The following is a 24,127-nucleotide window of genomic DNA, read 5'->3' as shown; positions in this document are numbered from 1 at the left end:
GAAAGGAAGTCAAGGAAGTCGTCGGTTGGCCGGTTATAGCAATGTTCCTTTAGAGCCAAGAAGAGAAGGGGGAAAAGTAACCATCTCAAAACTCATTTGTTGGCCTGCGTGTCGGCCGGAAGCATTCCTGCTAATCAGCTCGATCTTGGACGGATGACTTGACTGAGCCAGGCCGATTGCAACATGAAGCGAACCGGGCGGCCGATCTTTGACTGATCGATAATAGAGTGTCGTTCCCGTAGTGGGCCAATTCATTCTTTCGGGCCCCTTATTCGGAGATGGGTAAGACAATCACAAAATGAGGATCCGTTGAAATGAAAAGAAAATAATTGAAAAAGGCTAAAGTCGGACGATGCGTGTAATGGGGCCGGGACAAGGAGAGTCAGCAGGCGGACAAATGCTAAGGATTGACTAAATGTTATTGAAGGGCTGGATGCAAGAAGAGCCGGGAATCACTCGGCCTGGCAAAAAGCCACGGAGAAGGGTTCCAAGGCGACAAGCAACGAGGGAGCGAATAGCCGTCGACCGGCTCCAAGGGAAAGAGATTGAAGCCAAAGGAGCAGGTTTCCTCTCAACCATGGGGCCAGACCAGGGGACCAGGAGGGGTGGACAAAAGGGCGTTTCGTGCATGTGTGCGTTCGTTTGTACTTCTGTGCAGCACAATAATCATGCAGTTAGCTTGGGGGGGAAAGTCTTGTGGTGGGTGGAGATGGAGGGGGGGAGAGGCTCTGGGTCATCATGGATCTCCTATGGGTCCTTGATCTGTGCCAGGTGTGCGGTCTGACTTTTTTTTTTTTCTCATCTTTTTTACTTTTCTTTTTCAGCATCGGGGCTCCGAAGTGCTTGCGAACCAAGCGAGGAAGGTCTCTCAGCAGGAGCGACAGGAGATTGCATGTACCCGGTACCTGGTCAGAAATTGGATCTCGGCCTTGTGCCTGTACTCGTACTGATCCTTGTCCGGTCGCCGGCATGCCAACGTGTATCTCCCACCGCCCTTGTCTGAGCCAGATGTGAGTTGGCCATATCGGACCGGTACTTGTCCGGTTTCGCTCGTCGGGACTCGGATGAAGTATCAGCTACAGCGTGGATTCCGTTCCTTGCGACAAGAACCCATGCCGGCTGAGGCAGCCCTGTTTCGTTCCATACGAACGCAGCCCGCCCATGGATCTGAGTTGGTTCGATGGGGAAGGCAGTGGTCACTTAACCGAAAACGCACCAACGGGACATTGCGCCTTCAATAATCATACTTTTTGGTCCTTTGTTCCATCATCTCTCATCAATCATCCACGGCCTAGCTAGTCCCAGTCGTCGACGCCCAGCCTAGTAGCACTGTAGGACATGCGACGCCGATGTTGGTGCCGGAGCCCACCTATTCCGTTGCTTTCCCCATTGCATCCTGTATTATTGGTGCTTTACGATGAGTACGGTATTTTCACACCATGTACCCCCCCGTACTCAATTAATGATCTTGCTCATGCTTTTCTCTTGGTTTTGTTCGGCCTTGTCTGGCATGTCCCGTCGTCACCTTGGCCCCTTCGCTTTTTCCCAACCCCCACCTAGCCGACGCCGGCGCGGCTGGCCCCAGAGTCAGTTCAGAGCAAAATCATGCCCGGGACTCCTAGGGAAAAGTCTTTTGGATCATCCTTTTTCGACGCTATGATAACTTTTTCGGGCTCCCTGCACACGAACGGGCTTGTCCTTGCCTACTCGCCTGCCTGTCCGCCTAGCTACTATACCTACCTGCCTGCTTGCTTTGCCTTTTGGATCCAATCCGATTATCCACATCCCACTAACTACACACACGCGCCCACATGAAATGCTTGTCAGGTTGTCCATCAACAACGCCGCGACCAAAACCGCGCCCCCCCTTTTACCCACAAGTCAACTCGCCCATCACCCTTTTCCGGTGTCACTCGATGACCAATAGCGCTCCCGAGGAGGCATGAGAGAGAAAGAGAACAGGAATTCTTTAGGCGCGAGGCTAGGGACACCTCGTACGTTTCTGTTCCCAGAAGATTCTAACCGGCATGCGCATCCCCATCTCCCATTATTTCGCCCGGTCACCAAACGCTGACCGCCCGTACCAATACCCATTCTCCACTTGATGCTTGCACTCTCTGACTTTCTCACTTCTCGCTCAACCCACACATCTCACACACACGCAGTGCACGCACGCACGCACGCTTTCACTTCTCGCTCACAGACACTCCTTCTACGAACCATGAACCAAACCAATCCACTATAGCTTCTGCCGCCGCCGCCGTCGCCGCCGCCTCCGACCTTTCTTCCACCCTTCCCACTCTTTCCCTCCCCCCTCCCCCCTTCACCCCTCCCCTCCGCGTCCTCGCAGGCGAGAATCTTCCCAGCATTAGTATGATTGCGGCACGCGGCGTTGATGCGACCATTTCGGTGCTATTCAAACTAGGGCTTTTTGTTTGATGATGGCGCTCTCATTGTGTTGCTTGGCCGGCCACACCCAAACCAGACTAGCGTCGTTCTTCCCACAACCCAAGACGTCGGCTCTGACATCAACCGGCCCTGGTCCTTGGCCGCTTTTTTGGAGATCAGCCTCTTTCTTGACCTACCCGTAATGGGTCTCCCATTGTCAGTTGGCCGGATGCCGTGGAATGTTTTATCATGTCCTCGGTGTCCACCTGCTTAGGTTGCAATTATGATAGCAATAAACGACCTTTTCTCCTCTCTCCTCTTCATCCAAAAGGCACGTTGTTGACCCCTGGCGTGCTCCAACATCTCCTCTGCTCTCCATTGTTTTGATTCTCCCTTTGTACGGCTTGCAACGCTGAAGAGCCCTACCTACCTACCTACCTTTTATAGTCGGCGGCTTCGTTCGGTTCTACTTAAAAGCTTATCCGTTGGAGAGCTTGATATCTACGAGATACGCGTCTTGTGCAACATCATTGTGACGGCAGGACCTGTTCGATAGTGCCCTCATTGCTGGAAGGAACGGCTTTGGGCTGCACCTTCCTTGATCTGTCCCGCTCCGTCCTTGATCACTCCTTCACCTTCCATTCCAGCATTCACAAGACGGCTGGACATCCGTCCCATTTATTCAATAGTATTCTGAGACGACGACGACGACGACCAACTCCATCACTCATCATCCGCTTCACCAGTTCGACCTGCTCCGTCTCGACCTCATCTTAATACTTCTATCTGTCATAGACCCTTTCTAAGGCCTTTTACAACCTGCCTGTTTCCTGAGCAGGCCCCGTCTCCATGGTCGACGTTCAGCCGTTCTCATTCATGTATCAACCATTTTCGTCGAACCCGCCGTTGGACTTTCTCGCTCCCGCCGTCCATTCCACCTACGACTCCCTTCACGGCATCGAAACCGCTGAACGATCATCCCGCCCAAAAACCTGGTACTCAAGCTCGTCCAACCAGACGCCAACGGTGGCCGGGGGCGTCCGAACACCCCCCGAGGATATGAACGGATCCAAAATTAACAATCTCGTGCCTCTGAGCTATGGTGGTCGATCATACAATACTCTAAAGAATGCATACTTGACACCGATCAAGTCTCATCGACTCTCAAATCCTCCCACTAGAGTGCCGAGCAAAACGATACCCGGATATTATAATGGAAACGTGTCTGTAGTCAACTCCTCGAGCCAACCGTCAAGTCCCAGTTCACGCCGAACCGCTCCTTCTGAATCGGCTCAGCGACGGAGAAGTTCAAGCGCCAGTTCCATCATATCCTACCTTCAGATTCCCTCATCCATCAATAATAGCAAGGGCAGCCTTGCGGACTTTGCAGCCGGAGTGAGTTTGATTACAAGGCTTTGCAATTGGTGTGGTGACGGAAGTGCTAACCCGCAATACCTAGATTACTTGCCTTTTCTGGTTCGAGTCGTCTGCGAATCTGCAGCGCGTGGAGGATTCGTCAGTTTCTCTGGTGCCCACGACGCTTGTCAGGGAAGCTCTTCCTTCAACGGGTTTCAGGAAATGGGTCACCACGATTTTGTCGACTACGCAGGTGACTCAGAATGTAGTCTTGCTTGCCCTTCTCTTCATATATCGACTGAAGAATATGAACCCTAGCGTCAAGGGCAAGCCAGGCAGTGAATTTCGTCTTTTGACCGTTGCCTTGATGCTCGGTAACAAATGTAGGTGGCTGCAGCTATACAATATCAATGGCCCCATTTGAAAATGATCACTAACACGAATATAGTCTTGGATGATAACACGTACACGAATAAGACATGGGCTGAAGTCTCTGGGATCTCGGTTCAGGAGATTCACATTATGGAAGTTGAATTCCTCAGCAACATGCGTTATAGCCTCTTCACCTCGGAAACTGAGTGGAAGGCATGGCAGATGAAGCTGGCCAAATTTTGGGACTATTATGAGAAGGCTTCGAGGCCGTCTCCAGTTCAACCCTTGCAACCATCCGTTTCAAGTCTGGCTGTCCCACCATCGTTGCCATCGCCTCCTGCTTCCACGCATGCTTCCCCGCCCTTTTTGGGAACCACATCGCCAAGCCACTCTACGTTTGCCCAGTCTATCCCAACTCTCCCTCGCGCAAGCAGCTTTGTGCCGCCACCAGTTGGTCACAGCCTCGAGCCTGAACAGCGATTATCGAGTCGAAAGCGGAGCTACGATGACAACGCTCAAGAACCGCCCTCGAAGAGAGTCACGCTCTCCGGTGCTCCGAGCGCGACATCCAGTTCGACCTCGGCGCCTTCTATGGTTCCGATGGTCCCTCATCAAAACATCCCACGGCTGCCGGTCCCAAATCTCTCTCTTTCAACAACCCCCGTTGGCAACGGCTTCAACATTCCTCCTCCGTCGACGCAACTCCCTCCTCCGACCACGTCACAGGCCATGACGACTTCTTTTCCTCCACAGCTTGCTTGGCCTCAGCCAAGTGCAGTGGCCCCGCCGCCACTGCCCCCTCCTTCTGCTCAACCGACCTCTCAGCCGTTTTCTATTTCGCCCTTTGGTGACCAGTCTCGCCGACAGAGCCCCTACTCTCTTCCTTCAGCCATGTCCTCTCCTGCCTCGGCGGGCTTGCCTGGATATGTGCATTCGCAGAGCCATCTTTCACCCTCGTTTATCTTGGCACAGAGGAACTCGCCATACCGACCCGTGCGGAGCGTGAACACTCTTCTCGTTCCTCCTCCGTCAGGGTCGATTAACAACCTTCATCATCTTGGCTTTGACCAGATGCATTACCAGCCTTTGGGCAAGTCTTCGAACGAGCGCAAAACTGGTGTGGTTCCGTTTTATTCCCATGATACATGGTCAAACCAGACAACTCAGTGGCCTCCACTTTCACAGCCTAGCTTTTATCATTAATCGTTGGACGCCGCTGTCGTGGTTACTATTGTCATTATGCGCATCGTCATCATCACTATCACTATTCCTATTTATTTTGAACCAAGCGCATATCTCTGCCTTGCTTACCTTTCTACTTCCACTTCTTACCCTTTGATTGCATCATACGCTTTGGCATCTTTTCTTTTCGTGGCATCGGTTTGGTTGCATTAGTATGGCGTTTCAAGGGCAAATTGGAGCCTGGGAAACCATTTGAACTCCTCGTTGTATATATATTCTATTCACGTTCCGGGCTAGAAAGGAAGGTTGTTGCTGCTGCATGTGGCATCTGCCTTTTCTCTTCTTGATCCATCTCGTGTTCATTTCTTCCTTTTTTTGAAGCATTTACGGGGATAAAGCGACAGCGTTTTCCACTTCCCCTTTTTAGTCGCATACATTTTCGGGTATAGGACTGGGTCTGATTGGGATGGGTTTTGCATGGTATATGGGAAGCACAGCACGAAGCAAAAACGCTTAATGGAAATGGATGCATTTCGGAATGGGTCCTCACGGACATGAAGTACTCTACAGGCGTTGATGGGAAATTGGCATGCCAAATTTGATTGGCTTGGCTTCTTGCTTGCCATGTCCTCACCTTGTCATTGGTGATCTACAAAGTCACCTTGACTGGGTTTGTAGAAGAGTAGAGAATATCAATACACAATATCTCTGTTAAATTTGATGTTCCCCAAAAAAATGTTGGATATGCGATGCACAGTGGCGCTGCGGTGAAGACGGTAGAGAAGTGGATGATGTAATCTCTTTGTACGGCATTCTGATTGGTTGGAGATGGGTCCGTTGTTGCATATCTACTTTGTGCCGAAAACTTGATTTATGCAAATTATGCTGCGTAAGATGAATGACTAATCATTGAGCTCTCTTGGGTAACCTATCATGTAGAACTAATATATATATATATTTGGAATATTAGATAATTAATGATTTGTATCTGTTATTATAGAGAAATTACATACTTTTGTTTAAAGAAGAAATTAGGCATATGGAGGTTTGTTGTTAATAAAAAATGTTATTACATTCTGAGAATATTTTATGGGGGCCAAATACCCGTAGCGTTGATAGAGACTGGGCCAGGACAATGACATGATAGCAAAGCCTTTACCCTTGTCTGATGCAGTACAGAAAGTGTAACGCCGCTCCGTTCAATAAGCACCTACTCATTACATCCGCGAGAGCTCATTGATATCATGAAATTACTGGGAGGGGGACCGGTCCGACCTAAAGACTGCCTAGTACAAAGTCAGGCCAGGCAAAATTATTGGCTCTCTCCAATGTAGAGTCCCTCATCACTAATCCCGTCAAGTGCCGGCATTTTCCTTTATCGGTATCATATACCTACCTAAGTTCTACTGCCATACAGCTGGACTAGCCAGCCTTCCCTCGCTCGTAGTCAAATTGGCCTGTGCGTTGTCCGCTAGTCCAGTGTACAGGCAATAGACCGAGAAGATTGCGCCATGCTCGGTCAAGGTTGAAGAACTGATGTCTGATGGAGGACGATGTCCCAAGAAAACAGTTGCTGTACTTTGTATCTGTCAATTACTATCATGACTCCAAACAGCAGCGTCACTTGGTGCCTCCTGTCCTGGGATCTGTCGGTTCCGTGGGTCCATCACCCCGGGTCCCCTGTCGACTTCGGCCTCGCCAAATTTTAGTGGCTTGGCTCCCACGTGGTTCCCTGGTCCCTTTAGTTTCTGGCTCGGGCTTCCTTCCTCTATCCCACGTTTTTTCATTCCCCTTTTGTTTCCTGCTCTCTTGTAATCTTCTTTGAGGATATTCAAGGATTGTGTGCCTTCCTTTAAAAATTTTTCTTGCATTGTAAATTGATTTTTCATTTACTTATTTTATTTTATCACAAAGTTGGCATATAGATTTCTTTTTGCCTGTGTCGAAGAGTGTTATTCCTTTTGGACGAATTGGATATAGAAACACACGCATCCAGCAAACGATTGAAGGTTAAGCCAACAACATGTCGACCTCCGATCTTTACGCCAATCGCGTTGCCTTTGCCCAATTGATGGCATTGGAGCAAATCCCCGGTCAATCGGATAGCTATCGCAATGTGTCCAAGCCGCATTCTCCAGGTGGCTTCACGACTGCTTTTGGCGGGCACGTGTACGCCCAGGCGGTGTATGCGGCATCGAAGACGATTAAGGAGGGGTACTTTGTACATGTAGGTCAACTCCCTTCTTGTCTTTGTATTTTGGTTCTGTACTTCCTTTTATAATTTTGCCAACCTGCGCCACTTATAACTCTGGGCCAACGGGATTTTTCTTTTCGGTGTTTTTGGCTGCCGCCGCCCCCTTTCGAAGAACGATGTTTACACGGAAAGTGTTTTTCTGTTTTCAAAGTCTCTTCGGCTATGATGTTTTGCACTGATCGTGGAATGACTTTCTATGGGTCTGCTCAATACCGTTTTAATATCTTCTTCGTCATGCGATTGCCGTATTCACGGTTTTTTTGTGTTTCTGAGGCATTTGGACTAACATCAATAGAATGTCACTGGTTTCTTTACCTCCCCTGTAATGGTGAACCTGCCTCTCCACTTCACTGTAACCCGGATCAAGGATGGTGGCTTGGTCTGCACTCGCTCAGTCAACGTCAGTCAACCCGGTGGTGCGGACAACTGCTTCACCTGCATCTGCTCGTTCAAACGCAACGAAAAGGGGTCCTACGAGCACCAGGAGGATACTACTCCGGCGCAAAAATACGCAAAAGTGTTGGATGGAAAGAAGCCCGAAGATCACAAGTTCTCTCCTGCTGTAGATATTCCTTGGTATGTCTTCTTACACAACCCTTCTCCATCATTCGGCAAGGCTTTTATGCACTCTCCCGAGCGCAGATTACGGGACTTCAGCACCTTGCATTGCTTGCCAAGAAGTTATAGCAGTATCCTGACTAGATAACAGGTATTGGGAGATAGCTGATAGGCACAATTTCCCTGACGTCTTCTCCGGTATGGACGTACGCAAGGTGGATATGACTCCGTACAATCAAGGCCGTCCGCCCTACGAGTACAGGCAACTGCAGTATTACCGTGCGATTGGAGCTATAACTGCAAACGACCCCCATCTGCACGCTTGCGCACACCTCTACGCATCGGACCGCAACTCTCTCTTTGTACTTGTCAATGCGCTTGGCATCAAGGACTATAGCCGCATGGCAAGTATCAGCCACAGCGTCGTGTTCCACCTGCTCGGTGACGATCTGCTCATGTACGACGCCGACGGCAAGGAACGGTGGTATCTCCAGGAAGCCTGGACCGGTCGAACCGTCGCCAACCGCGGTACGCACGAAAGCAAAATCTGGGATGCCGCTGGTCGGCACATCGCCAGCACCTGGCAGGATGGTCTGCTCAAGACTGCCGGCAGCAACACGCAAAGCGCAGGTCTCAAAAAAGCTATCGAGGCACAGATGGTCAAGGCTGCCTCGAAAATATGAGAATCGCGCGCGTTCTGACCGTTTCGGGCATTCTTTGAGCATTTGAGCGACACATTGTACACTTGTACATACGATATCCCACCGTTAGACTTCTTTGCTGTTTCTTTGCTCGGCTTTTTTTTTGTTTCATTCATCTTGCATTGCATTAGACCATCTTTGCATCTAGACGGATAGAGTGGGTTGGCATAGTCTCTTTTTTGGGGGGGGGGGGGGACCGATGGCATGGCACTATGATACCTTGTTTATATAGAAACTTTCGACTAGAATATTATCAACAATATGACCTTACGGAGGTATATATTTTCTTTGAGGGGGGTCAACACCAAAACAGACATGACAAAACAATTCGGGATCGTCAGGCACCATGAACCATGCCTCTCGGGTAAAACGGGTGGGATGATATGGGCTGATTACCACAGAAGGAAATGTGGCTCGAATCGAGATATAGCAACTACCTGAATAGCCGGAAGATATCCGAGAAAAGAAAACATTATAACACTGTCCTCATCGCCGTCATGGAGCGATAGCCTTTCTTTTCTTTTCTTCTTCTTTCGCGTGGAATTAGTGAGCCCAGGACGACCACACAGAGCGCAACTAGTCCTAGCGGTGTTACTCTTCGCCACAGCCACGAACGCCGCAGCTTCACAAGAACAATTGTGGCCGAAACGAAGGCAGCAAATGGAAAGAGAAGTGTCGGCTGAACAGAGATCAAAGATCACAAGCATGAACTGTGCCGTATAGCAATACAGTCGAACGCAAATAACGACCCCGATTTCATCCGAGCGAAACAACAACTTGAAGGGAAGCAGAAGCACATGCCGAGCTTCATTCGGCAGAAATAGGTTGAAGAGGCTCGCAAAGTCATGATTCAAGGAATCACAGGATCACATGACATTACAGCTGAAATGGGTATGATCCCTGGGATGCTTGTGATAGCGATTCCGTTGCTCCTTTTCATTTTCCGTTGAGCCGGAATGCCGGAAATGGGGGATGAAGGACTCGAATGTACCCGAGCCTGAGCGCATATTACTTGCTGTTGGGACTTATCGTGGTAGACAAGGCCCGAAAAGCTCTTTTCCAATGATCAACGTCCTGGCAAGCTCCTATTGAAAGCTTCAAAGCACTGGATATTCTCTCACCGATGCTGCAGGTATCGAATATTGGAGGGGTTTAGAACAAGCTACAGCATCTTCAAGAGAGCAGCATCAGGACGTCGGCTGAATTACTGGGAGCGGAAAAAGATGCGATCGAGCGGATCAAGGGGATAATCCCAGGTACCTACTGTATGCGAATATGCAGTAAAGTGACCCCACGTGGGACCCTCGATTCGAGCAGCCACTCTTGCTATCCAATTGTCCAATATCCTTTGTCAGATCTAAATTATACTTTTTGATCGGCTCAAGACGTCACCGAGCGTCAATCTCGCATCAAGGGATACGGACGAGGGGAGGGGAGACCGAAAAAAAAATAAAAAAATAAAAATAAAAATCGCCAGATCAAAACAAAAGGTACAGGTACCATCATACTCATCATCATCATCATCACATCTACGGCAATACGACTATGAGCAATTCGAATCATTATTGGAGAAACTGACAGGGCGTAGCACTAGTTGCGCCTATTATTAATCGGCACGAGTCGAGAAAATTGCCGCCATTGGATTTTTCCCTAAAGGAGAAGTGCATGATCGGGAAAAAGGCAACGAGAGGAAACAAGAAGGTGAGAAGAGGGAGAGAGAGTAAGGTCGCTTTGTCTCGACAGAGTAAGTCTTATCTCGCGCGCTAAACCTGGTCAAGAAGCTTTTTTGACTCGTTCGACTTCACTCACCAACAGTAGTAAATTGAAAAAATTATTGCGCCAAAACCGATCAAGGAAATTCTCACTGAACTAGTGGCTAGTCCACCGACTTGCGAAACGAACAAAACGTGCACAATCCAATTTCTGAAAAGAGAGAAACAGAAGAAAGGAGCTCAGGTAGGTTGGAAAGCCAGTTACTGTATGTGTTGTGTGCGTGTGTGTGTCTTGTGTGGTAAAAAGCCCGTCATCCGTTAAGTGTTTGTTACCTAATAACCGCGCTCTAACTTTATCAGCTCGCCGTCAGGATTTTTCGTCACACCTCTCAATCTCTGTCTTTTCTCACCAACTCCCTTAAACCTTTCGCCTTTGTCGCGATAACCCACTCTACCAATCCACCCCACTCGCCTCAATTGCCATCGACCTTCCATCATGGCAGCTGTGGCAGCAGCCATAAGGCCAATGGTCTCTGGACGAGTGCTGGCCAATGGCTTCAGCGCTCGCCGGGCCATAACCACCGCGTCGCGCTCTTCCACCGCCAGACCGACCGCGTCCCTGAAGCTGAACAAATCTCCTCTGGGATCGACTTTTTTCCGGAGATCCTATGCTGATGCCTCCGAGGCTGCCAAGGTCGCCGAAAGGCACCCTGCGAAGAAGCCCAAGGCCACCACCATCCTTCGCAGTACCCTGCGCTGGACCTGGCGTGTCACTTACATCTCGTCCATTGCTGGCTTTGGTTATCTCTCCTGGATCATTTACCAGTCTCGGAATCCTGTTGACCAGGCTGAGCCTGACCCATCCAAGAAGACTTTGGTTGTTCTCGGTATGTTGCCAATTCATTCCTGGGCGGATGGCCCTTTTGGACAAAATTTTTTTTTTGAAGACTGACTCGGAGCGTCGATTCGTTTGACAGGCACCGGATGGGGCTCCGTTTCGCTGCTGAAGAATTTGGATACCGAAAACTACAACGTCATCGTCATCTCCCCGCGCAACTACTTCTTGTTCACCCCTCTTCTGCCATCATGTACCACCGGTTTTGTCGAGCACCGTTCGATCATGGAGCCGATCCGTAACTTCCTCCGCTTCAAGAAGGCGGCTGTCAAGTTCTACGAGGCCAATGCCACCAAGATTGACTATGAGCGCAAGGTTGTTCACATTAGCGACGAGTCTGAGATTCGTGGCGACACCTGTGCGACAGAGGTTCCCTTTGACATGCTCGTCGTCGGTGTCGGCGCCGAGAACGCTACTTTTGGTAGGTTAACCCCGACGAGATCAATTTACAAAAAGAATCAAAACGCATGAGCTAGAGTGCTGATGCGCTTTTCCTTTGCAGGTATCCCCGGTGTCCGCGAACACTCTTCCTTCTTGAAGGAGGTCGGTGACGCCCAGAAGATTCGCACTCGCATCATGGACTGCATCGAGACTGCCACCTTCAAGGATCAGACCCCCGAGGAGACCAAGCGTCTTTTGCACATGGTTGTCGTCGGTGGTGGCCCCACTGGTGTTGAGTTTGCCGGTGAGCTGCAGGACTTTTTCGAATCGGACCTCAAGAAATGGATGCCCGAGATCCGCGACAAGTTCCACATTACTCTGATTGAAGCTCTCCCCAACGTAAGATTTCCCCATCTTGAATGTTTCTATCATTTCCAAGGGTTCCCGTCTCTGATAAGCAAAAAAAGGTCCTTCCCATGTTCTCCAAGCAATTGATTGAGTACACCGAAAAGACTTTCAAGGAGGAAACCATTTCGATCCGCACCAAGACCATGGTCAAGAACGTCACGGAAAAGTACATTGAGGCCGAGTTCACCCAGCCCGACGGCACCAAGGTGATGGAGCAAATTCCCTATGGTCTCCTCGTCTGGGCCACCGGTAACGCCGTTCGTCCCATTGTTGCCGACCTCATGAAGCAGATCCCCGCCCAAAAGGACTCTCGCCGCGGTCTCGCCGTCAACGAGTTCCTCGTCGTCAAGGGCGCCGAGAACGTGTGGGCGGTCGGTGACTGCGCCATTGCCAACTACGCCCCCACCGCCCAGGTCGCTGCCCAGGAGGGTATGTTCTTGGCCCGTCTCTTCAACTCCATGGCCAAGACCGAGGCCATTGAGAAGAGGCTCGAGGCGCTCTCTGAGGAGCAATCCAAGGCCGCCGGCGAGGACCGCACCCGCGTCCTCAACGACATCAAGGATGGCCAGAAGCAGCTCCGTCGCGTCAAGCAGATTGGTCCCTTTGAGTACTCGCACCAGGGTAGCTTGGCCTACATTGGTAGCGAACGTGCCGTCGCCGATATCAGCTGGCTCAGCGGTAACCTCGCCACTGGTGGTACCCTGACCTACTTTTTCTGGCGTAGCGCCTACCTGAGCATGTGCTTTAGCAGTATGTCCTCCCAGAATTTTACTCCCTTTCTCTTTTTGTCCAATGAAACCACAATAGGCTGACATTTATTTTCCTCATTTTAGCTCGCAACCGGATTCTCGTGATTGCCGACTGGATCAAGGGCACCATCTTCGGTCGCGACATGTCGCGCGAGTGAATTATGTTCCCCTTTTGCAGATGATAAGAGACGCCAGCGAGTTTGAGTGGAAGAACGTTGGCGCGTCGACATGTTAATGCATGTCGAAACAATGCGAAGAGAGGCAGAAGAACCAGAGGATGAAGGAACCATGTTTTAATTCAATTGCTACAACCCTTGCGGACCTACCACAAAGATGAGAAAGACCAAACGAACAGATGGGAAGGACGAAGAAGGAAGATGGGAACCGGACATTTTTATCATTTTCACTGCTTGATTGATGGTGGTGATGATAACGAAGGAAAAAAAAAAAAAGAAAGCAAAGATACTCCTTTTGTTTTGGGGGAAGAACTACAAACTTTTACATATACCAACCTCGAAACCAACCTCCTTTACAACACTGCTCTCCTGTCCTTTTTTTTTTAATCTCCCTTGTCTCTTATCTCTCTATATTTCTCTCCTCTCTCTCTCTCTCTCTCTTTCTCTCTTCCCTGACCCTTCCCTCTAACATTACACTATTCTCTCACGACAAACATTCTTAAACGCATATAATTTTTTTTTCCCTTCCCTCCGCCTTTCCAATCTCTTATCTGTTACCTCTCTTAACTTTCAGACTTTTTATTATCTCTTTTTCTTTATATTCTTCGTCAATAAGGATTATCTACTATTATTTTTTTCTGAGATATTTCAGTTGTTCTGATTGTCAAGAATTGGCTGCTGTCAACGTCTAATCTCTTGTGTCTTTTGAGATATGATGTTTCCCGTCGTGGTCATGTGTATCCGGTAATGTTGCAGTTATGATTCGCGTCTAAATGTACTCTAGAGTGTAGTCTACTTATGGCAGATTTTGTTTTAATATTTTATGCAATATGAGTTCTATGCTGGATACTTTTGATTTTCTTAACTGTATTGTTTTGTGATTTCCTCACTTACTGTATTGTTTTGTGTGTGAAGTTACGGTATTGTTGTACTGATGTCAGAATGTCCGAGGTCCCCTGGTCTCATAGTCTGTCAATTGGCTGCACATCCTGTTCGGCTCGCCCACCGTAACGTATACTCACACGTAAACTATGCGTATATGTACTTTTAATTCCCCTCCAGCCTGTCTCTTTGTGCACCTCGCACGGAGCCTGGGAGCCAACGAGCCATCGGAGTAAAGTTACATAGCCTGATAGTTACTCCGTAGTCCCCGGATGGGAGAAGTTGTGACAGGTGAGCTTTTTGATACAGCAGGGCACAGCAGGAATATATTGAACGAGACGGTCAATAATTGAGGTATCTGTTTTGAGTATACGATATCATTCTCGGTATATGTTATATTTTTCAGTATACCTTTGCATGTCAAAAGTTGAATACCGCTCGACACCGGCAGATTAGCGGGTGTCTTTCGCACGTGCTTGCATCTTCTTACGGGTTGAGAATGCTTGGAGGTTGAAAAGGTATTGCAGAATCGAAGAAGACACAAAAGAAAAAGGGACAAGAAGACAAGAAGAGAAGAGAGACGAGGAAAACGGAGATAATAAAGAAAGGAAATTATGATCGAACTCGGGCTTGCCCGCATCGGCCGACTGCTCAGCCACACCAAGCTGCCATGGCGCGCCATACACGTTGCTGGCACCAACGGCAAAGGGTCCATATGCGCCTACGCCTCGGCGATGCTGCGAGCAGGCGGCATCCGGTGCGGAAGATTTACATCCCCGCACCTGATAGACCGGTGGGACTGCATCACGATCGACGAAGTCACCGTCGCGGAGTCACTATTCCGCGAAGTCGAAAAGGAAGTCCAGGCGCGCAACGAGAAAGATGCAATTGGCGCATCGGAATTCGAAGTCCTCACTGCTACGGCATTTGAGATATTTACCCGCGAAAACATCGAGTTGGGTGTCGTTGAAGTAGGCCTGGGCGGCCGCCTTGACGCTACGAATATCCTTGAGAATCCACTTGTTACTGTCATTTCAAAGATTGGACAAGATCATCAGTCGTTTCTTGGAAACACGCTCGAGCAAATTGCCTGGCAGAAAGCAGGCATCCTGAAGCCTGGTGTGCCCTGTGTGGTGGACGGTACGAATCAGAGTGTTGTTCTGGATGTTGTTAGGGGTGTTGCGAGTGAGGTTAAAGCGGGATCTGTATTTGCTGTGGAGGATACGGCACATACTACAGAAGCTGGAGATGCAGGCAATGGGGAACACGTCGGAGGTGCTGGAAATGCAGGAAGTGAGGGGAACGTCAGAGTTGTAGTAGGAAACGCAGGAAATGCAGGAAACGCAAAATCTTTTAGTTCCCGTGTCTGGGAACACCTCCCCCAGACCGACTTTGAAGACCACCAGCGCATGAACATCCTCTGTTCTTTCCAGGCCTTCATTCTCGCGCTCAAAGCTATCCGGCCCAATTTGGACCCCTGGCATTTACTACCCGCCGTGGCGCGCGCGCAGTGGCCAGGCCGCTTGCAGAGGATCAACATCGAGTCCTTGACGGGAAGAAGTGAAGATGTTTTACTGGACGGCGCACATAATGCCCAAAGCGCAGATGCACTGGGCGCCTACGTGAACAAGAGACTACGACAACGACAAACCGCAGAGTCCCAGCCGGGACCAGTCACGTGGGTCTTGTCGCTTTCCAAGGGCAAAGATGTATTGGAGATACTCAGACCCCTGATTCGAGACGGAGATTCCGTTGCGGCTGTCATGTTTGGGCCCGTCGATGGTATGCCGTGGGTAAAACCGGCCCTGCCGGCGGATATTCTCGAGGGGCTGGACGCGTTGGGACTGCATAATGTGCAGAAATATGATGGTAATGATGATATCCTGGGCACGCTGAAGTGGGCGTCACAGTCTGCGCAGCAGCGGCCGCTAGTGGTGGCGGGAAGTTTGTATCTTGTTTCTAGCATGCTGAGGCTTTTGAGAGAGAGGAGTATTTGATTTTGTGGCTGTTGCTGTTTTTGTTGTTGCATACCCTGAGATCTGTTGATATGGACTGTCTCTGCATTTTATTTTATTTTGTTTTATTCTTTTCCGGGCTCATTACGTTCGCAGCTCATTTTCTTAGAATATCTTCTATCTTATTCTATTGCTTTTCATTCTCCATTTTTTTTCATTGCACTGGGATCCATTTCTATGTATACATACCCGATTCTATGTAAATATAGCTGCAGATTTTACTGGCAAAATAACTAAAGGTCGAATACATGGCATTGAAAATATCAGGCACACATGAACGAGAACATGGTTCAGGTGAGCTGTCCTTTATTGCGTATCCGTCATGCTAGACACATTTAAGCCATTGGAACATACATACAAAATCCTCTCAGACTTCCTCACTAATTCTATAGACGAATTGACCAAGAATTATTGTTTAATATTGCCAATATACCTGATACTGTCGTTTATGTTCGAGGACAGTCGGCATGCTCGGACGTCGTCTACCGAGCCGAAGATCGGTCCAGTTCCAGTACGGCGGCCCTGCGGACCTGCGGACGGACCCTTGGAAACAACCCCTCTCTGATCAACAGCATTATCTTCAAACCAGACAATTGATACAATCTGACAGCCCTTTGAATTTATTGCGAGACCTCCAACTACTAGACTGCAAGACCCATCACCAGCAAAACCAACGACACGGACTCAATGGCGTCGAGCACTACCCCCGCCGCCGCGGTGGCAGCTGGAGGTAAGACACTTATAACGATCAATTGCACGGGGGCAGAAACAATGCATACAATGTACAGAATCGAATTGCTAATATGCTTCACACTGCAGAGAAAGAAATCGGGATTGGCACGCGCAAGTCTCTCCTTGCCAGGATCCAAGCGGACATGGTGCAAGCGGCGCTGCAAAAAGCGTGGCCGGACAAGAAATATGCCATCCACGCCATGAGCACCATGGGCGACAATAACCAGGTCACGGCGCTGCATGATTTCAACGCAAAGTCGCTCTGGACGCACGAGCTCGAGGCGCTCCTGTTGGAAGGGAAATTGGATTTGATTGTGCATTGCTTAAAGGGTGGGTCCTTTTCTTCTACGTTTCCCTCTTGCAGAAATACCATACATATGAATCATGAAGAAGGAGGACGACGACGACGCCGATGACAGCAACGAGAATGAAACCCAATGCTAAAACTCCTGTCAAGATATGCCCACCCAACTCCCCCCGACCCTCTCCATCGCCGCCGTCATGGAGCGCGAAGACCCGCGCGACTGCGTCATCATCTCCGCCAAATACGCCGACAAGGGATACACGACACTGGCCTCGCTGCCCGCCGGGTCCGTAGTGGGAACCTCCTCCGTGCGCCGCAGCGCGCAGATTGCGCGGCAATACCCCGAGCTGAAATTCGCCGACGTGAGGGGCAACGTCGGCACGCGGCTGGCCAAGCTCGACGACCCTGAGAAGCCATATACCTGTCTCGTCCTCGCCGCCGCGGGCCTCAAGCGGCTGGACCTCGCCGCCCGGATCTCGCAGTATCTCGAGTCCGACAATGGCGGGGTCCTGCATGCTGTCGGCCAGGGCTCGCTCGCGATCGAGATTCGCGCGGACGATGCAGAAACCCTACAGCTCCTCGCCCCGCTCGAACATGTCCCCTCCAAACTCGCCTGTCTCGCGGAACGCTCCCTCATGCGCACCCTCGAGGGCGGCTGCTCCGTCCCGATCGGCGTCGAGACGAAGTGGACGGCAGAGAAGCAGCTGTCGATGAAGTATGCGGTGGTCAGCATCGACGGGACAGAGTCTGTGCATGGCCATATCGAGCGCGCGGTCACGACGGTGGAAGAGGCCGATCAGCTGGGCTGGGATGCGGCGCGGGATCTGGTCGAGCGTGGCGCGGGAAAGATTCTGGAGAAGATTAATCTGAATCGAAAGTTGGTTGATGCTTAGTTGTTAGTTCTCTCTCTCTTCTTGTTTCTAGCATGACTATTGCACCTATCCGCATCCTTGCATCCTTGCATCCTTTGCATCTACTTGCTACAGTCTATCCTCGTGGCGTTTTTGGGCGTTCAAAGCAATCATTCGCACATTCTATCTTCTTTCTATCTTCCCCTCTCACCTCTTATCTTCTCCCGTCTTGTTTTTTTTTTTTTAGATAGGAAGATAGTTTATCAACAAGACAATCTCCATTTCCATTTTATATCATATATCATTTTTATTACCACTCTAACGTGATACAATTACAACATCTAATTGTAAGCCAAAGGTTCAGCCGAGGCGCAAACAAAGTACGTATGATACATATACAAAAACCGACAGACACTTGCGACAAGTCACATGGCAGGTAGCAGGTAGCAAGTGGGGGTATGACAATGACAAAAGGATGAGAAACGGGAGGGAAAAAGGGAGCGAAAAAGGAGAAAGAAGACGCAATAATGATAATAATGATGAAATGGAGATCTAAAAAGCATTATATGCGTATTTGCGATTTTGAGTCATTCCCACTTGTGTCTGAAATGCAAGAACGCCGAAGCTATTACCCTGAAGAATGGAAATAGGTGTGTAGAATGTGAACAGCAAAACGGCAAAGGGAGAAAAAATAGAAATCACCATAGTCCTTCAGACGCGTCGGGCATGGGATGCTTGCTGTCGTAATCGTCGAGTTCGCTGCCGTCGCCAAAGTAGCCGATGCGGTCGCGGTTGTCGTCGATGAGACGACCGTATTCGAGGAGCAGGCGGAGGGTGTATATCTATCGGACGCAGGTGAAATGTTAGTCTTAGCTGGTTCACAGAATGGGATGATCTGATTGAGTTTTCTTGGTTTATGCGAGGAAATAGATTGCAGGGAGGGGAAAATAGTAGACTGGGAAAATAGTACTGGGAAAACCAAACAACAACAACAACAACAAAACATCGGAAGTATAGATAGCAAAGTACGTACAGCAATGTCGTCTCGTCGGAGGACCTTCTTGGCCCACTCGCGGCTTCGTCGGGCGAGCATCTTGGCCTCATACTCGTGCCGAGGCACGTAAATGTCTCCCTTATTCGACGTTCCATCTGGAGGCAGCGTCGGGCGACTTGGAATTCCAGTTCCAATAAAGTACGTAAGCAGAGTATACACGTCGTCGAAGCGGTTGTCCATGGGGACGAAATGTCTCCAGGCAAACAGTCTCGAGTCATGCCATTCGCGGAAAATGGTCGCTTTGAAGCCTAAGCTCTTGCTCTCGAGAAAGGCGCGCCATCTCCCGGAAAACGAATGGCCGTCGACGTCAATGAGATACCGGTACTTGAATTGGCTCGACAGAGTAGTTTGTTCTTTTAGCGCAAACACGTCCTTGTAGAAATCGCAGTTGGGCACACAGCCCCATGTCTCGACGAAGCCGACGTCGGTGTGTTTCTCGGCAAATTCAGAAGGTTGGAATGTCCGCACGTTTTCGTATTCGCCTTTGCGTTCGGGGTTTTCAGCAAGGATTCGGACGTCCTTGTCGGCCATTTGCGTAGAGTTGAGGAGCTGGACGAGTCGTTGTCGGTGCATGCGCTGCCAATTCGATTCCAGTTGGACACCGCCTGAGGTGACGCCCCGCCAGACTACTTGGTCGTATTTGTCTTCCCAGGGGAGATCGTGCTCCTCACTGTAATCGTACCGGTCGTCGTGTTTCCAGTACATGTTGGCCGGGAAGAGAATGTCGCTGTTGACGTTTACTTTACATTCACCAAAGACGGGGAGAAGCCGTTTGGACGCAATGAGACTCGATGACGAATACAAGAATCCGTGCTTGTTTTGAATCTCCGGACCAATCGTACAGAGGTCGCTGGACCGGTTGAAGTTTGTGACCAGTCCGCCTTCGTGAGTCTTGTATAGGAGCTCTGAATCCTCTTCCGTGGACGTGGAGTCGCGTGCATGTGACTCGGGAGGACATGCAAGCTTGCCAATGTCCATGTATTGCTTTCCGGGTGCGCGGAACCATGCTGGATCTTCAATCTTTTCCTCCCCCTCTTCTTCCTTCTCTACTTCTGTAGGATCACCAGCCTTGGCGGACTTGGGAGGATTGAAAATATTCTGTGCCAGGCCAGGAAGGTCAGGGGTAAATTCATAACTGCCTTCGGGCGGAAGATGGCGCGTTTTCTCCTCAGTTGCGAGAAGAGCTTGCATGTCTTCCCAAGGAACGACGATACGTGGCTGATCGAGTCTATTCATGGCAATGTCCATGTCAGGAAGAATTTTGGGAAGATCGTTGGAAATCTTGTCGATCAGAGTGATAAAGGTGTCAGAGCGCCAGCCGGGGTTTGTCGAATTAACCACCTTGTGGTTCCGAATGTGAATCCCCGAAATACCGTCCTCCGTCTTCTCCCACATGTGCGCGGCGAGGTTACGGATGACTTTGGGCTCGACGCCCCAAAAGGGCCTCAGATCATCCATAGCCTGGTCAAAGTCATCAATGTTGTAGACATTGCGGTCTCGAGCGTATTGATACCACTATCCTAGAGGATCAGTATGGAGTTTCAAAAGGAGCTTCAAATTTGGCGATTCTGGAGCGCACCTCTCTAAAGCCCGGCGGCGGATGGCGTCCGTATTTATTCCTGTAATGCCTCACAGCCTCCCGGAAATTCTTTGAGCGGCCGTCATCGTATTGCCTGAACTGCTCATCCGCCCGTTTCATCAGCTCGGAAATGGGATGGTTGTCAAGAGGCTCTTCATCCTATTGAATCCGTTAGATATGTCGCATCCCAGTTTTGGCTTATTCCTTTCTCCATCCTTTCTGGGCATATGTATACACTACCTTGAATTCTCCATTTGTTGATTGTCCGTCGTCCAATTCCAAAGGCACCTTGCTAAATCGGCGGTCGACTCCGAACAGGACGAAGACATTGAGCAAGATAAAGCAGCATCCCACGAAAGCAATTAGCAGAAATAATCGCTGCTTGCTATTATCGAATTTCGACATCCTGAGCTGGCGACTGAATCATCTAATCTCATTCGGTGCGGCCGTAGTGAGGAGAAAGGGATGTAAAGAAGCCTCCGTCCTGGGGAGATGATGGGTGAGTCGCGTGCCCGAAAACAATTAATGACGCCTCATCGAGGTCGACAGACTGATTCTCCAGCCCTTGATAGTTGAATAAGTTGGAAAATACGCAGCGAGAAAAGAGTACACAGTTTCAAGTCTCCATATTAAATGTGGCGGTGCTGAGGAGACCGGACTCTGAGGGCGGATTGGGGAGATTTCGCTTCGCGACGAAACCGAAAGTAAATCCATCTCCGACGGGTCTCTCTTGGCCTCATCACCATCAACGAGGATTGTGATTGATTGTTTCTTCAATCCTTCGTATCCTCAAACACCGCCATCATGCCTCCCCGATTGAATCCCCTAGGCTTAGGCAGCCTATTGCGTCCAGCATCGAAACCGTTATCATCTCTTTTTGCGCCAATTGTCCCCCAGCAACCCCAGCGCGCCGCATCAATTCTTTCGTCTCTCTCCGATAACACCGGTGCTTACAACAAGCGCATTCGTCGTGGTCGCGGTCCATCTTCAGGCAAGGGCAAGACTTCAGGAAGAGGTCACAAGGGTCAAAAGCAGCATGGAAAGGTCCCCGCTGGCTTCAATGGAGGTCAGACTCCAAATGAGGTCGTCCACGGCCCGAGAGGATTCGACAACCAGTATGTGCTAGCAAACAATTGGCTCCTTTATTTTTCGGAGGGAGATGGAATAATGAAATTATTGCTTACAAAACTTCCAGGTTCTCTGTTGAGATGTCCCCCCTGAACATTGACCGTCTTCAGTCGTGGATCGACCAGGGTCGTCTTGATCCTTCAAAACCCATCACCATGAAAGAACTCAATGAGTCGAGATGTCTGCATGGTGTCAAAGATGGTGTGAAGCTGCTTGCTAGGGTAGGACTGTGATGAACCTTATCGACGCCAAACATTGTGCATGCTAATTTGGACTTTCTCTCAGGGCGCTGAGGGAATGCGCACTCCGGTGAACATTGTCGTCTCGCGGGCATCTGCTCCCGCCATTGCTGCTATTGAAGCTGCCGGCGGAACTGTCATTTCTCGTTTTTATACCAAGCCCGCCATTCGACGGATACTCCATGGCCAAGCCGATGCCACAATTACCGCTCCAAACTCCTTCCCTGCGCTTTCAAGCGACCCATCGAAACCGTTTGCATATAGACTGCCCGACCCAACGAGCAGAAAAGACATTGAGTACTACAGAGACCCCGCTCACAGAGGTTATCTCAACCACTTGGTCAAGGAGGGCGAGGGTCCCAGTTTGTTCTTCAAGTCTCCTGCGATGATCAACAAGGACCGCGCCAAGGCTGCTGGCACTGGCGCCAATGCCAAGTCAAAGAGCGAGAACAAGCTGTGGTAAAAAAAAAGATACTTTTGGGAGTCTTGGGATAGGTTGCTCATTTTCACTTCTCCGATGCAAACATTTTCCGGAGCCAGCGGTGAGCCTTTGTACATTACTTTATTTTCTCTAGTGAAATCTATTTGTATATCATGACGCTTTATTTTCACAGATCCTTTTTGCACGGATCCTTTTTGCCCTTGTGCAATCTCAAATTCCCTATTTAGTATTTACTCTTTTACGTCACTACCTCTTTGAAGTTGTTACGTGAAGTTAACCATAGTGACGAAAGCATTAATTTATGCCGGAACTTCACGCCATTTGCCGTCACTGCTAGACAAATCAACCTCAATTGCCAACTTTCTGGGATTTTCACCACAAATCCGTTAATATCTACCGTGAAATATCAAACTATTCGTCACACTGGGATCTTTCAATTGCTTGGCATTAGAACCTGAAACTTACCCTGCTCTCGGAACTAAGATATAAACTCTGGACCCCCCAGCATTCAGCCGAGCTCCTTTCCCTCTGGTCAGCTTCATTATACTATATATCCTTGTGCAATCCTGGACTCAAACCCGATCGACAACTTTTACTTGTTACATCATTAAAAACTCAACACAACGCAATTGCAGAAAAGAATCGAATCCTACAAAGCTTTCTCTGAGCAGTTTCATACTTTTTAAATCTAACCTCAGCTGTAGCATGACGCTTTCAAGCTGTATTGGGAAAGAGTGCGCTTCAACTTCGGTGGTGTAGAAGCAGGAGGATGACTGGGCTGATCCCTGGTTTCTCGATTTGACACTCGGCCTGGATCAAAGTTGAGCCATCTGTGCTCGCTGCTTGCTCGTTGGGAATCCGGAAGAGTTCGAAAAAGAGAAGCAAGTCAATTGGTGAAGTTGAAGACGACAGCCGGTGCTGTTGATGACAAGGAAGAACGAGGGTCAAAATTCAGTCGAAAATGACCCCGGCGATGGCCCTGCAGATGATGAAGATTCTGCCGATTCAATTATCAGTGACAGCCTCCTCATAGGCTACTTGACAAGCACAGTGGCTGCATCTGATGGTGCGGACGGACACAATGAAAAGGGCGATTGCCTTGGTTCGCTCTGTCATGCTATAGAAAACAAAAATCTCTTCATTCTCCTTTCATGTCATTGTCCACTGACTCCGCCGTGGAGTCACGGATCCTCAAATCATGCATCATCGACGCAAGCTATTAGCAAATTCTACTTCTCAATACAATGCTTTGCCAATTACATCGCTATCGGTAATTCGGTATCCAGACTCGTTTTGCTGCAGCTAAAGAAGTTGCCCATCTGTTCTACATCTTTTACGGAAGCCCGATGGTCTTGTCTGGCAGAGGTTTCTTAGCGGAACTCGAAGCCAGGAATAGATTGAGAGGAATACTTGCTCATGAGCTTGGCTGGTATCGTTAATACACACTCGCAGAACCTTTTAGGCCTGTCAGCTTATCCGAACACCTGCAATGTACAAGCTCCAGCCCAGATTGGAACCAGAGGCGTATTGTTAACTTTGGGAATTTGAAGCTCCTAGATTGATTTTTCCAGTTTATTGAAGAACTGGAACACAAGTCCCACAAATTAGACCTCAAATAACAACGGATGCTTTCGAATATTTGATCGGAGACGGCCATTCAAGAGGTGCTATGAGCCATAGCAAAATCGCAAGCGTCACTACGACCTAAAGATGAGGGGAAATTATAGCATAACAATGCTCGTCTCGTTCCATCACCTGGCTATAATTTC

General features: G+C 49.4%; 8 protein-coding genes across 8 annotated transcripts; 7 read left to right on the top strand and 1 right to left on the bottom strand.

The window, feature by feature from the left end:
* Window positions 1–129: 129 nt before the first annotated feature.
* L228DRAFT_17726 (hypothetical protein) lies at window positions 130–924 on the top strand. Its single transcript, XM_018329525.1, has 2 exons — window positions 130–282; window positions 346–924. The coding sequence occupies exon 2, from the start codon at window positions 416–418 to the stop codon at window positions 782–784; it is 369 nt and encodes a 122-aa protein (XP_018192288.1). The 5' UTR covers window positions 130–282; window positions 346–415; the 3' UTR covers window positions 785–924.
* Window positions 925–3,237: 2,313 nt separating this feature from the next.
* Window positions 3,238–5,319, top strand: L228DRAFT_265102 (hypothetical protein; the record flags this gene model as incomplete). The annotated part of the gene is made up of 3 exons (XM_018334654.1): window positions 3,238–3,783; window positions 3,848–4,127; window positions 4,193–5,319. 3 exons carry the CDS (start codon window positions 3,238–3,240, stop codon window positions 5,317–5,319), a joined length of 1,953 nt encoding a protein of 650 aa, XP_018192287.1.
* Window positions 5,320–7,130: 1,811 nt separating this feature from the next.
* L228DRAFT_243235 (Thioesterase/thiol ester dehydrase-isomerase) lies at window positions 7,131–9,006 on the top strand. Its single transcript, XM_018331638.1, has 3 exons — window positions 7,131–7,525; window positions 7,848–8,128; window positions 8,262–9,006. The coding sequence occupies exons 1-3, from the start codon at window positions 7,322–7,324 to the stop codon at window positions 8,791–8,793; spliced, it is 1,017 nt and encodes a 338-aa protein (XP_018192286.1). The 5' UTR covers window positions 7,131–7,321; the 3' UTR covers window positions 8,794–9,006.
* A 2,043-nt stretch (window positions 9,007–11,049) lies between these two features.
* On the top strand, window positions 11,050–13,114 carry L228DRAFT_207317 (FAD/NAD(P)-binding domain-containing protein; the record flags this gene model as incomplete). Its single annotated transcript, XM_018329715.1, has 5 exons — window positions 11,050–11,410; window positions 11,501–11,839; window positions 11,921–12,198; window positions 12,267–12,957; window positions 13,041–13,114. 5 exons carry the CDS (start codon window positions 11,050–11,052, stop codon window positions 13,112–13,114), a joined length of 1,743 nt encoding a protein of 580 aa, XP_018192285.1.
* Window positions 13,115–14,628: 1,514 nt separating this feature from the next.
* On the top strand, window positions 14,629–16,011 carry L228DRAFT_265099 (folylpolyglutamate synthase; the record flags this gene model as incomplete). Its single annotated transcript, XM_018334653.1, has 1 exon — window positions 14,629–16,011. The coding sequence occupies one exon, from the start codon at window positions 14,629–14,631 to the stop codon at window positions 16,009–16,011; it is 1,383 nt and encodes a 460-aa protein (XP_018192284.1).
* A 563-nt stretch (window positions 16,012–16,574) lies between these two features.
* On the top strand, window positions 16,575–18,205 carry L228DRAFT_216941 (porphobilinogen deaminase). Its single transcript, XM_018330135.1, has 3 exons — window positions 16,575–16,759; window positions 16,849–17,091; window positions 17,219–18,205. Exons 1-3 carry the CDS (start codon window positions 16,717–16,719, stop codon window positions 17,956–17,958), a joined length of 1,026 nt encoding a protein of 341 aa, XP_018192283.1. The 5' UTR covers window positions 16,575–16,716; the 3' UTR covers window positions 17,959–18,205.
* Window positions 18,206–18,286: 81 nt separating this feature from the next.
* On the bottom strand, window positions 18,287–21,210 carry L228DRAFT_17383 (glycosyltransferase family 90 protein). The gene is made up of 4 exons (XM_018329504.1): window positions 20,766–21,210; window positions 20,550–20,708; window positions 18,950–20,485; window positions 18,287–18,758 (listed from the first exon to the last, which is right to left on the bottom strand). The coding sequence occupies exons 1-4, from the start codon at window positions 20,952–20,954 to the stop codon at window positions 18,615–18,617; spliced, it is 2,028 nt and encodes a 675-aa protein (XP_018192282.1). The 5' UTR covers window positions 20,955–21,210; the 3' UTR covers window positions 18,287–18,614.
* A 61-nt stretch (window positions 21,211–21,271) lies between these two features.
* On the top strand, window positions 21,272–22,517 carry L228DRAFT_243228 (ribosomal protein L15). Its single transcript, XM_018331637.1, has 3 exons — window positions 21,272–21,664; window positions 21,745–21,898; window positions 21,963–22,517. Exons 1-3 carry the CDS (start codon window positions 21,354–21,356, stop codon window positions 22,377–22,379), a joined length of 882 nt encoding a protein of 293 aa, XP_018192281.1. The 5' UTR covers window positions 21,272–21,353; the 3' UTR covers window positions 22,380–22,517.
* Window positions 22,518–24,127: the final 1,610 nt, after the last annotated feature.

This window comes from Xylona heveae (genome assembly GCF_001619985.1).
Source record: "Xylona heveae TC161 unplaced genomic scaffold L228scaffold_1, whole genome shotgun sequence".
Classification (NCBI taxonomy): Eukaryota; Fungi; Ascomycota; class Xylonomycetes; order Xylonales; family Xylonaceae; genus Xylona; species Xylona heveae.
Note: the sequence above shows the minus strand (reverse complement) of the source record. Positions and strands in the feature narration are given on the sequence as shown.

Excerpts from the sequence above, each read along its gene's own strand:
- L228DRAFT_17726 (XM_018329525.1), top strand. The coding sequence starts at position 416 with ATGTTATTGAAGGGCTGGATGCAAGAAGAGCCGGGAATCACTCGGCCT.
- L228DRAFT_243235 (XM_018331638.1), top strand. The coding sequence starts at position 7,322 with ATGTCGACCTCCGATCTTTACGCCAATCGCGTTGCCTTTGCCCAATTG. Across the intron at positions 7,526-7,847 it reads AGGAGGGGTACTTTGTACAT|AATGTCACTGGTTTCTTTAC; the intron begins GTAGGTCAACTC and ends TAACATCAATAG. Across the intron at positions 8,129-8,261 it reads CCTGCTGTAGATATTCCTTG|GTATTGGGAGATAGCTGATA; the intron begins GTATGTCTTCTT and ends ACTAGATAACAG.
- L228DRAFT_216941 (XM_018330135.1), top strand. The coding sequence starts at position 16,717 with ATGGCGTCGAGCACTACCCCCGCCGCCGCGGTGGCAGCTGGAG. Across the intron at positions 16,760-16,848 it reads CGCCGCGGTGGCAGCTGGAG|AGAAAGAAATCGGGATTGGC; the intron begins GTAAGACACTTA and ends TTCACACTGCAG. Across the intron at positions 17,092-17,218 it reads GATTGTGCATTGCTTAAAGG|ATATGCCCACCCAACTCCCC; the intron begins GTGGGTCCTTTT and ends ACTCCTGTCAAG.
- L228DRAFT_17383 (XM_018329504.1), bottom strand. The coding sequence starts at position 20,954 with ATGTCGAAATTCGATAATAGCAAGCAGCGATTATTTCTGCTAATTGCT. Across the intron at positions 20,709-20,765 it reads TGTATACATATGCCCAGAAA|GATGAAGAGCCTCTTGACAA; the intron begins GGATGGAGAAAG and ends CGGATTCAATAG. Across the intron at positions 20,486-20,549 it reads CGCCGCCGGGCTTTAGAGAG|TGGTATCAATACGCTCGAGA; the intron begins GTGCGCTCCAGA and ends CCTCTAGGATAG.
- L228DRAFT_243228 (XM_018331637.1), top strand. The coding sequence starts at position 21,354 with ATGCCTCCCCGATTGAATCCCCTAGGCTTAGGCAGCCTATTGCGTCCA. Across the intron at positions 21,665-21,744 it reads CCGAGAGGATTCGACAACCA|GTTCTCTGTTGAGATGTCCC; the intron begins GTATGTGCTAGC and ends CAAAACTTCCAG. Across the intron at positions 21,899-21,962 it reads GTGTGAAGCTGCTTGCTAGG|GGCGCTGAGGGAATGCGCAC; the intron begins GTAGGACTGTGA and ends ACTTTCTCTCAG.